Source organism: Corapipo altera, unplaced genomic scaffold (genome assembly GCF_003945725.1).
Source record: "Corapipo altera isolate COAL_440 unplaced genomic scaffold, ASM394572v1 2b, whole genome shotgun sequence".
Taxonomy (NCBI): domain Eukaryota; kingdom Metazoa; phylum Chordata; class Aves; order Passeriformes; family Pipridae; genus Corapipo; species Corapipo altera.
The window spans coordinates 36,477,991-36,490,521 of record NW_020884874.1 but is presented as its reverse complement, the minus strand read 5'-3'; the positions used below and the strand labels follow the sequence as shown (position 1 = coordinate 36,490,521).

Genomic DNA, 12,531 nt, shown 5'->3' with positions numbered 1-12,531 from the left:
GGCTAAAACTCAGGAGTTCTGGGCTGTCCTCTGGGTTCTTTCAGGATTTCTTCATACAACTGTTAAAATCTCAAGGTATTAGCAGAGGTTTAAAAAAAAGCTTCCATTGTTGGAATTCACTGTTGGAATTTAGGAATCACACAGTTGTATCTTTACTTTTCAAACTGAGGATTTCAAAAAACTTATCTAATTACTCTCCCCTCTGAAAAATGGCAGCAGTATCTGTAAATACTTCACAAGCAAGAAAAGGGTGCAATATTACTACAGCTAAAACATAGAGAAGTTTTGAGTCACAAAATGGTGAAAAAGTAAAAAAAGCATGAGAAGAACTTACTTCCTTGATGATTTTCAAAACTGAGTGAGCACCTCTGTTCCCTCAGTTTAGATACCAGCATTCCAAAAACAAGATATAACTGAAATAAACATGCATAAATGCAGGCCTCTCTATCAGCAGTTTACTTGATTACCTTCTAGCTCATTCAAGGAGGAATTTAAAATTATTTTTTCTCTTCATCCCTTTCTCCTTCCCAAAACCTAGAGAATCTCCACTTCGTTTTGAAATTTTGAACATAACCATACAAATATTAGCAGAGGTTCCAAATACAAACATCTTTCAAAGCACTCCATAAACATGTCAGTTATCACTGATTTACTAACATCCACCTGGTCCAGTAAGACCAGCAGTATTTACATGTCATATGATGAAGTATTACAGTCAGCAATGGCACGTTTTCATTTTGGTTGCACTCTTTTGCCTTGAGAAGTCTTCCTTATGTGAGAGAAAATACATATATCAAAACTTATAGTATTTCTATTATTTTATGGAAGTAACTTCCAATAGAGGGTATTGTTCTATATGAACTATTGTTAATAAAGCTTTACCTTCAAAAGTCCTCTGTGAAAAAACGTTAAGCCTTTATAAAGCATAGCTATAGGCTGGTTTTTGTTCAGTTCCAACGAGTGCTGAAAATCATCATGGGCTGTTGCATAATCCTGTGATAAAGCAGATTTTAAATGACAGAGGAAATAAAGAGGAATACGTGCTTTTATTTTCATAAAGCAAACTACAGAACTTTGTTTAATATATGAAGTCAGCCTCAGTGCTAAGCAGCAATTATTATCAACTCCTAATCAGAACATCAAAGAATAAGGAATACACCACCAACTTCTACAGCAACCACTACATAGAACATAGTAAAGTAAGCGAAAAAGACAGCTGAAAACACAGCGAAATCAGAAGAATAAAGTGGGAAAACAGCTATTTAGTATTTACACAATCTTTGAAGACAAAGTTTTACACTAAAGTATTAAAAACAACACAAAAATTACACAGCAAAATAGGATGTTAGCATTTTTGTAGGGGTTTTGTTTGTTTGTTGTGAGAAGTGGGTTTTTTTAAGTACATGGAGCGCTTACTGCCTTGGCAATAAGTTTTTTCTTTTTTAGACTGGTGTTCATCAATACTAATTAAATGCTGTAGGTTATAAATCAAATCAAAATCTTTATCCATATGGTACTCCTCAAACACACAAAAAAATCTGAAATATGCATGCAAGATATTTGCACTTTGATTCTCTGCATTAAACAGATATGCAGATGAAATACTGAAAGAATACCCCTGAACTGTCAAAAAGTCAACTACAGGAGAATCAAGGCTTTTGGTGTTATATTGTTTGGGGTTTTTTTAACTAATTAGGAAAGAATGTAACAAAAGTAACAACTGGTACAAACAACAACAAAATAATCAACAACATCCCTGCAACCAAACCCAAACAGAATCCCCAAAATCCACTAACCTCAGATATGAAGTAAAGGGTACCTCTGTGCCTGTAGAGCCGTGCTGATGGTTGTAGCTGAATAGCTTTGGTGAGATCAGATAACGCTTCACTGATTCGTCCTAGTGGGGACAATATCTAAGAGTATAAAACCACAACACAGTTTAGAGCAAACAGAGTGAACAGATTTGTTTTAGAAACATGAAGATTTTTCTTTTCCATGTTCAGCTGTAAGAGTAACCATATTTGCTAAAATAGGCTGGAAAGTTCCACTATAAACTTCAGTACTTATCACTTTTATAATATATCAGTGCAAATGAACACCACCAATAACATTTGCAGAAACCTAGTACTGCGAATTAAAAACAAGTTGGCCAAAACAAAATACTCCATTTCAAGCTATTTCAACATACTCAAATGAAAATGTAATCTAAATACTCTCATAAAGCTAATTTTCAAAAAACACTCCCCTCAATGGAAAATGGCCCATTTTCCAATTATTTGAATGCCTTTCACATTTTTAGATCAAGATTAACACTAAAAATATTAAAACTGTGAATATTATGGCAGCTATCATTATACAGTATGATGGCTTTAACATTTATGCTTTTGATTTGTCTACAAAGCTGCATCTTGAAATCCATCTTCTGTAATTAATTTGGCAAAACAAAACTTGATGTTCAAAATAAAAAAATACATGTGAATCTGAACAATATTTAACTTATACGCACAAATACAAAACCAAAGCATTTCATTAAAAACTCATACTTTATAAGTTTGGCATTTTAACAACTAGCACTAATAAAACATTTACTAGGGTGATGGTAGGTGCAAATAGTAAGGGGTCAAGCGATATTTGAATCCATTTCATACCAAAAAAAACCCCAAACATGTATGATCTTGCTATACAGTATGTTAAAAACTGAAAATTTAAACGTAATATATGCCATTCTGTTGGCTATAGTAACTCCGTATGGTCTACGTTTTATTTGAAAAACATTCCACGAATTACAGTTAGAGTAAACACATATGTTTTAAAAAAAAGGAGGAATATTCACAGAAGAATGCAGAGAAGAGTTTTAGTCATTAAATCAGTGAAGAAATACTTGAAAATACTATATAACTGCAAATTCTCCAAAAGTCTGAAAAGAGACAAAAAAATGCTCACTTCTGCTCGCTGTTCAAATACTTCAGGATGATCTGGTTCTAAACTAATCACCCTACTGAGCTCAAACAGAGCAAGTTCAGCATTTTTCATATCCTGAAAAGGAGAAAAATGAACAAGGTGAACAACTGTGCATACTTAGATAAACAGACTCTCACGATGAAGGACAACTAGATTGGCTAAGTTTCTGAAACTGTATCAGTTTACACTAACGTAAAGATGTAGTATTCTACAAATAGCTGAAAAATAACACCTATCTGCTACAAACAAGGAAAATAAACTTTGTTTGTACACATCTCCTTTGTGTTCTACCTCTGATAGTTTATTAATATAACTGTGAATAAACATTAGATTTATGGCTCTGTAAGACCCTTGTCAGCAAAGCTGGCTCAAGCTCTCACATGAACTCCAACACATAGTTATACTCACACCCACCAGTGTTTTTGTCAGCACTGTCTGTAACTTAACCTAAGTAGTACTGGTGGTTGATTCCATCACCATCTTGCCCATCTAAATTTTTATATTTTCCTCAATAAATTGTAGGATGGAAGCAGTTACTTAATTAGAAAAAAAATCCGAAGTGGTTATACAGCAAGTTCTGTATCAGATTTCATTGATCTTTTTCTCCTTTTTCAGAAATTTTCCATGTGCTTAACACCACCTTTGTGTCTTGGAAGTGTCACTCACAAAAACTTTTATGAAATGAAACTCTGCCAACATCATGGAAGTAGGACAGCACGAAGACTTTGTGGTGTATTTATCAAGTTCTAATCAGTCTATCTATTCCTGTTACAGGCTCTCTTATAGTTTAGATTCAAATAATTCAGTCAGATACTAATTTAATTATTATCTACTTACATGTAGTCCTTTTTTTCCATATGCTATCCCTCGTCCATAAATTGCACTAACCAGCTCTGGTTCTTCCTGTTAAGATTCAAAACAAATAAAATATTCAGTTGTGGTGTGGGTTGTTTTGGTTTTGTTTGGGGTTTTTTTGTTGGGTTTTTGTTTGTTTGTTTGTTTGTTTTAAAGTTATCTTTCTTCAGTACATATTTAATTCTAGCTGACCCAATGTAGTAAGCAATGAACAATCACAGCTGCCAGGTAAAGAAATTCATTGTATTAGTCCGTACTTTCATATGTTCACAATTTCAAATTCAATTTAATGGAATTGTTCTGGAGTATTTGTCTGGTAAAAAAGCAAAACAGAGTACAGTTATAGTATAGTGCCAGTGACCACCTACCAGAAGATATGTACATCAACTCCACTAGTTGTTACCTTACTGGTAATTATATAACTTCTCTAATGTCACTGAACTGATTACAACCATACAATTCAGCCATTCAAAGCTTATATTGTACGTAATTTAAATTTCAGATTTAAAATTTGGACACAGGATATTGTGACATCTTGATGAAATTTATATTCAGGCAGCAACTAAAACCAGAGGTATTCTACCCAAAATAGTTCTGCAAAATTCAAACCAACCTGCCTTAAGTTCATGACTTTCCTACTTGGGAACTTAAGGGGGATGCATCTTACATAGTGAATCTACTCTTCTTGTTCAATGCTATTTACTCCAACCACAGTTTCCCATTCAAATTTCAAGAACTACACAGCAAAACTGTTTTCTCGACAGAACAAAGCCTATGCAGTCAGCTTCCCTGAAAACCAGTTGGGAATCACATCATCTTCACACCTGCAATCAATACAACTGTGCTACAAAAATTTGTAGCGCAGGTCTGGTCTTAACTGGGAAAACTGCCAAGAAACAAACTCTTTCCCATTGACAAAACAACAGAATACATGGCATACCAATGGTGGTAGCTTGCCAGAAGTGAGTTGATTCCAAGTCTACACTTGCCAACACCAACATCAGGTAACTTCCTACTTCTAACACTATGGCTAAGCAAAGCTGTTTTATTATTAAATGTTCTAATATTCACTTTATATGTATTTAAAATTGCCTTATGGAAGACAGAGTGAACAATCATGACCACTTCACAGCTTTTCAGGTATACTATGAGCATCATATTAATTTAAACTGAGATGTGTGCATTGCAGAGGTACTCTATTAGATACACACTTCTCACAATATCTTGCTATAGTCACTATATCTTGCTTATCTTCATATTAAGTTTTCTTCTGAATAAAGACAGGAAACAATATGTAAATCCAGTGATGTTGGAAGTAGGATTTCTCATTAGGGTAAAAAAAAAATCCTCACATTAAAAACAAATCAGAAATCACTGAGCACCTATTTCAAACAACAAAACAAACAAAAACAAAAGCACACAAGAAAAAAATATATTCTGGTCCTCAGATAAATTCCCAGGAATAATTCCATTAAATTGCCACACTTCCACTCAATTTAAATATGAGCCATACGACTTTTTAGAAGAAACACATTCTATTATTTGCAGTATTGCTTTAAGCTTCCATTTGTGTACTTCACCCAGTTTAGATGAAAAAATAGGTTCATGCTTCTGGCAGTCTCAGGTTTTTAGCCATAAAAATACAGTATATCAGCTTTAGTTGAAGCTTATAAACTTTTGGGGCTGGTTTTGTTTTAAAAGTGACTACCTCTTACTTAATTGCAGAAGATTTTGAATTCTTTATCTTGGAAAAAAACCTTCTTCAAGATTTTATCAGGAAAAACCCCACAATGTTGAAGTATCAGTTACGTTTTATTTATATATTAAGCTAAACAAATGCTTATCACTGAAAAAGGATAAACCCATCGTACAAAATCATTTATCATCATGAAAGCAATGCATTACTTGCCACACACACTGTCAGGGTTTTTTTCTGAGAGATGTTACTGGCAACATGCTGTCACCCCAAAAAATCCACATTAAAATATCTCAGCCTACAGATTAAGAGGACAATCTAAGGAACCTGAGCTTTGCAGAGGTCAGGTTGCTAAAAACATGTGACTTTTTTTTCTAAGTGACATGAAAACTTTATTTCTACAGATCAGGAAAATACCAAATAACCAAGATACTGATCACTCAGTTCTAAGACTATGTTTATGTTTGGATGGAAAAGAAAATGAACAAATATTGAATAATTACTCTCATTTTAAAATCCTTAATTGAATATTTGTTTCAGTAAAAGCCCCATGTTGCAATGGATAAAGTTATTTTAGGGGTCCAGACAGAAAACTTACCTGCAGCATTGTTGAAAAATGTCGTATAGCTTCATCATATAAGCCGTTGCCAATCAACACGTAAGCAATTGCTAACAAAACATTACAAAAGTAAATAAAACAGCAAAAAAAAAAATCTGTCTTTGTTTTTAATATATTTTACAATGGTTGTATTGCACTGAAGATTAAAGTAGACAGAAGATTCCTGAACTCCACCAAAATGATATGGCTTCCCTTGACCATTACATAGTATTCATTATTTACTCAATTCACACTGTGCTCTTCAGAGTTGTTTTGGGGGTTTGTGGCTTTTTTCTCATTTTTACAGGTTTTTCAGGAAAGAGTCTCTGTTTGCTACCAAAGTACTTAGGATCAGGAAAGGTACCATGATTGCAATTCAGCAGCCAATTCATGTTTTCTCAATTCAAAGTCATCTTGGCTATCACTGACTAACCTTTTTTTGGATAATTCCATTAGAGAACTTCCCTTTTTTGTACACATTTTGCTAAACCTTTTTAGCTCATAGTAAGTTTTTCCTTCATTTGAATTGACTAGAAATACCTCAACTAAACTGATTCCAATATTTATAAAAATGAGACTGAAAACCTGAAAAAGTACAGTGTCTTTACCTATGTGATAATTATGGAAAGCTTTTAAGATCTTGCATATCCACCCACTTCGAAGTAGAAGCCAAGTGTTTGAAAAAGAAACAGACCACTGTTTTAGAAACATGTTCCTGTAATCTCCACAAGATACAAAAATACAGTCAAATCACAAGACTGGAAAGCTGCGGTTGTGCTTGCATGACTGAAGTTCAGTTCTGACAGCTGAATATCTCAAGATTGTTTCATTTTGCACGTTTTAATCTCTTGCAGTTCTTAACTCTGGATAAAGCTCTGTTTACACTGCCCACAAAATCCAAGTATCTTGAAGACCAGAGCTATGAAAGTTAACGAGAACTTTTGCCCAGGCAGTTTTTTCAAACAGCTGGCAGTGGAACTAAGAGCAAGGATTCACCTTTCTCGTTACTTAATAATGTGTTTCAGCAGTCATCCAAAGAATGGAAGAGGCACCTGTTAGCTTAATTATTTATTCAAACACGAGAAGAGACAAATAAGTCAGCTAGAATAAAGGTATTTTTAATAGGACCCAGACACTTCTCTTTCATGCAGGCAGAGCCACATTGTTTTGGCAGTGTTGCTAAAAACTGGTCATTAAAGGAGGGAAAAAGTTAAAGGAAAGAAATAAGAAATGTATTTAATTCAGAGCTTGTCTCATTCTCAGAGCATTTCTATTATGCAGAAGGAAATACTTGTGTGAAATATAAGCTCTTTCCTTGATACATAAAAAGCTTTATTTGGTACAAATACATAGCGTTACCAAAAAAGGGAAAAAAACTAGCAGAGTGAACAACAGGTTGAAGAGCTCTTGAATTTTCCTCATTTCATTCTCCTCCAAGACTATACAGTTATTAGTATCATCTTAGGACTTCAATCCCAGACCACAGAAAAGCTGGCATGTTAAATAAAATTAACTCAAAAAAGTGGAGGAAGCAAGATAAAGAAGACTCATATTGTCACTCAATTGTCCTGTTCATAATTACTTAATTTTGTTTATCCAAGACACTCAACAAAATGCAGGGGATCATACACTATGTAAAACTATGGCAAGTGGTTGACAGCTAGTAGCTGATACAGTATCAGCTTCTTTTTAATTTTTTTTTTCATCTTTAATTAAATATTACAAAAATGCAAGTACAGTATTATGAAAAATCACAGGGTTAAAAATGGTCCATTAGCTAAAGTATTTGGGTACCAACATTGCTTTGGAATGCCCCATACACTTCCACTACTTTTCCTCAGAACAGTTAAAAGTAACATGCACAAAGAAGAAGGACCCAGGCTCCACTATGACATACTTGGAATAAAGTGGGTAGGTAGGTGCCAGCCTACATGCCAAACATGAGGACAGAGACCTTCTGGCATAGTTTTCCAAGTCTACAGAACAGTTGCTAAAAGCATCAGATATTTTCAGCTGAACAGAAGTCTGGTATTCCTTGCAGGATTCTATGAACGTAGTTAGGTACAAGAGGAATACGAAAAAAGACTAAGCTCTCAAATTTTTCTGGATAAATCTGTCAAGGCAGAAATTATGTTAGGAAAAAAACTACTTAATTGTTTTTAGTTCATTAGACAGGAAAAAAGTCTCCCTTCACTCTTATATAAAAGATTGTCTGCTGCCTGCCTTGACATACATTCTCAACAATCTCTATGCTGTCTCACAATACTGCTGCTTCCTACACAGGATACCAGTTTGGAAAAGCAGTGTAAGTAACTCCTTCCTTAAGTCCTTTGAGAAAAGTATTTCCTGTTGCTTTGTTTGAAATGTTTTCTTTCTTTTTACACTGACTGTGCATTAAAAACAAACGTCAGGTAGCAGCCTAGGATGTAATCCAAAAAGCCTTCCTGCTGCCTATAAGTGTTGATAGGTAGAAGGTGTGGAGAGGGGAAGACAGATCCAAGATCTATATTTGATAAAAAGCACATTGCATTGGTAAAATTTTCTGGATGTTTTATTAGTTTTAGTCATCAATAACAACAGTAAAAGGAAAGCAGGAAGTAGCTGAGCCTGTTTAAAAGGATTTATCAAAATGCTTTTTGAATGTCTGCTTAAGAAGACGTGGTGAAAAATTCTATTGCACAAAGCAGGAAAGACTTTTAGCAAGATAAGTATTTTCTTTGTATGACCAGGGAAAACTCACTGTATTTTCAGACTTATTGGAACACTTTAAAGTTAATGCATCTATAAGGAATAATCAGTTTATTTTCAAAATGTTGTACTAATAATCAGCACATCATTCACTTGCACAAACCTTATATAAGGCATCTTACCCAATTCTTCATTTGTGTTGTCATTATCAGTAGCAAATGGAAATCGTTTTTGCTCTGCAAGCAACTTCGCTTGGCTCTGTAAAACATCATGTTTTTTAAGTGTTCAGCAAACAACAATAAAGAATTTAATAGAAAATCCATGTCTTAAATCCTTAAGAGAATGCCTTAAATAGCAAAGTTAAGACTAATGTGGTTGCATTAAAGTAACAATACAAATTCATTCCTAGTCTTCCACAGGGAGAGAAACTACTCTTCAGTCAGATGCTGCTGTTTTCCTCTCTAACATAAGGCTAACCAAACCTTTCAGATGAAAGAACATTGCCAGCATTTTACCAGTGGTTGATATTTCTGCTTAACATGAAGTTTTGGAAGTCTTTCTAAGACACATGCTATTGCATACGAAAGTTTATACTCTTTACCCCATTAATTATTCCTTTGTCTCCTCCAAAGGGAAGGATACTGCAGAACAGTAAAACACTGAAAATAAACACTGAAAAGAGTATCACTCCATCAATACAGAAAAGTGTAACTTCACAATGCCATATGAAAGAGCCTGTCCTTTTAACAATTACTTTCTATCAGTTTTAGACTTTGTTCAGCCAATTGTAGCGTCATCTAGGATGTCTGTTCCCTAAATAATGCACCTACAGAAACCAATACTGTTCAAGACAACCCCTCAGAAATATAGAATTACTCTACTCTGTTCATTTTCACAAATATTTTCCATAGACAATTGTAAGCCTATGAGAGCAGTTTATGTTAGAAAAATAAAAAATATTCATATCATTAATACATCTTTCAAACTGTTTTAGGAAATAAGAAGGGGGTCTCTGTTCAGTTCTCTTCTTTTGCTTCAACTAAACAGCTTCTTTACTGTCTTCTTTTCATGTTTTTTTGCCTGTCTAATCAAAAGCAGTCATGTTACTTGTGTCCACAAAACAGATATTTCACTTATCTACAAGGTGCAAAAGTAACTGGTCAAATCCCATTTCACATTTTCTACCCCGTGCCACCTAATAACGAGAAGAAAGTTTGGTCTGCTTTAAAAACTTGAGCATTTTGGAGGGTATGAATGATTAGCAAATGGATTTTACAAACTTTGTTTTTAGTGCAATAAAAGATAATGTATGAGCTCTACATTACACCATAACACTCTGCAAATTGTTACTCCACCTACTGCTGCACTGCTACAGTAACAGAATGGAAAAGTTCTTCTCCTTTTAGAAAAAAGTAATTAAAAGCCAGCACAAGAATGAGCAGCATTCAACAGGTATAACAACAAGTAAAATAAATCTACGTTGCAGTCCATACACATTTACAAATCACACAGACTTCGAAACACAACCTTTTTATATCATCAATGGCCTTTGAGTAATTTCCAGAAACCCTAATTCAGAAAGTGATCTTTAACACTTAATTCTGCAAAACATTATTGTCCTATAATTGTCTTAACAGTAGGAAAAAAATCCACAACCTTTTTACTGAAGTATAACCTCTTCCTTGGCGGATTCACAAAAAAGGTCTACACTTCTTTGTCCGCAGACAAAGATATAGCACGATTCCACAGTGGGTATTGGGAAATAAGCTACAAGTGGTAGAATCTGGCATTACAGTAATTTCCTATGGATCACAGGCATGCATGTGACAGCAAGAGAAGTACCACTACCTTGCCTCTTTTGTCATTACAGAATAACAGAACAGTGGTTGGTTCTTGGGGTGGCAGAGAAAGAAATCCTTCTTCAACAAACTCTGAATTCAGGTACAGGTTAGACATTCTGCAACTCTACATGCAAAATCTGTGAGTCATGCTGCCTTCAAGAAACCGGAGAAGAATTTTCATCACATCACCAGACCCCAGTAGATTGAATTGTTGCTCTCTTTAAAATAACTTTTCTTTTTTTGTAACAGGGAAATGTCTTACAAACTAATATACATTTCACTGCCTTAGAAAGAATTGCTGCTGTTGTTGGACTAGACTAGACAGAAGATCTGGCCAATATCTGATGAAGTAATGTCTAAGGAGAATATTCAAATTAAATAATTGGCTTGGTGCATTTGCTGTAGAATAGTTTTATTTCCAAATGCCACCTTTGGAGAAGTTGTTTTCAATTATAATTTTGTTTCCATGCTCCTCTATAGCAAATAATTCCTACAAATATGCCAAGGCTTCTTTATATATTCATATGGGAATTATTTCAAGATTTTCAATACCTCTGACTACACTGGACTAAAAAAGTAACATCAAACCTGTGCTCTGATGTAGACTGAAGATTATATTTGTTCAAGATCAAAAGGCTAACAGCAGTGTTGCAAGAAAACTCAAATTACAAGATAATCCTCTTGAAATCTCTCTACCAAGAAATGCTCTTTTTCTGTTAGAATATTCCCCACATGCCATGTCTGTATTACATTTAGAGAAATATGGCCTGAAGCCTCTAACTCTCGTCTTTGCACAATGTTATTTCTGTAATGCTTGCAAGTCATTATTCCTGTAATTATACACATTTTTGTGGTAAAACTCAGGAAGCTAATCTGGGTAAAAAATAATGTACCTTCCCCTATTTCAGGTATAGCCCCTGCACCCCTAAAAGCAAACAATTAATCACTTGACTAATTGAGGTGAAGGTTAGCTTTCAGTGAAAACATCAGTCTCAATTAGCTGACAGCCCTACAGACTCGAGATGGAGCACTACAAAGTAATACTTTATGAGCAACATGAGTTCATTCATACTTAAATCTTTTGGGCACCTACACCTACTGATTAATAGATTATATTTGTAGTTACTTCCCTGAACTTCATTCTAACTGGTTAAGGAGCAAAAGTGATCTGCAACTTCAACAATCTATTAAAATTGTTCTGTACGTTATATTCTTGATAGCATACCAGAATTTTCTCTGTGTTCAGAGAAAGCATAGATTCACAAGACGCTGACCCTCCTATGTCACAATCCGATTCATGGAAGTGCAAAAATGATGAATCTGGGGGAAAAGAAAGAAAATATCTTTAGGAATACCTTACATGTACGTTCTATTATCACATCTCACATCTCCTCATGTTCAGCTAAACAGCTTCCCCACTGGGCACTCCACTGGGAAAAATTTTCATGAAGTGCTTTCTGCTCACAGCACTACATCCACACAGCCAGGGAAGCAATAGTTTACATTCCTGCTTTTATATAGTTAGTTTTCTTCTACTTGTGCTTCTGGTTTTGGCTAAAAATAAATGAAAAAAAAAAGGTGCTAAAAAAGGGGGTGAAGGTAAAAAAAGGAGGATGCTGAAAGCAACTAACAAAACTTTGGGGTAGACATGTCCCCTTTTAGCATTATGATTCCATTCTCTGGCCCCAGAAATAACAAATAAAATTATCACTGCAATCTCAGAGAGGAAATAAATGGGATGGACTGTACAGAGGCAGGGAAAGAGCTGCTGTTGGAGATTCAGAAAACAGAGATATAAAGACTAAAAAGCAGTCAGAATAGTAAACTGTAATTGACTGACTATATACAAAGGGCATTACAAAAAGGGTAGGATTGATTCAAACCTATAAAAA

At 34.6% G+C, this 12,531-nt stretch overlaps 1 protein-coding gene across 4 annotated transcripts in view; it reads right to left on the bottom strand.

Moving 5' to 3' along the window:
* TTC13 (tetratricopeptide repeat domain 13) overlaps positions 1-12,531 on the bottom strand; it is a 40,537-nt gene that overhangs the window by 24,758 nt on the left and 3,248 nt on the right. For 3 of the 4 annotated variants that reach the window (XM_027632085.1, XM_027632092.1, XM_027632104.1), the window contains exons 2-8: positions 11,865-11,959; positions 8,981-9,056; positions 6,111-6,181; positions 3,799-3,864; positions 2,944-3,036; positions 1,797-1,913; positions 883-993 (exon numbers count right to left, since the gene is read on the bottom strand). In XM_027632085.1, the coding sequence (XP_027487886.1) occupies positions 883-993; positions 1,797-1,913; positions 2,944-3,036; positions 3,799-3,864; positions 6,111-6,181; positions 8,981-9,056; positions 11,865-11,959 (629 nt within the window). Of the gene's footprint in view, positions 1-882; positions 994-1,796; positions 1,914-2,943; positions 3,037-3,798; positions 3,865-6,110; positions 6,182-8,980; positions 9,057-11,864; positions 11,963-12,531 lie in introns of all 4 variants that reach the window. The other variant, XM_027632096.1, reaches the window with a different exon arrangement.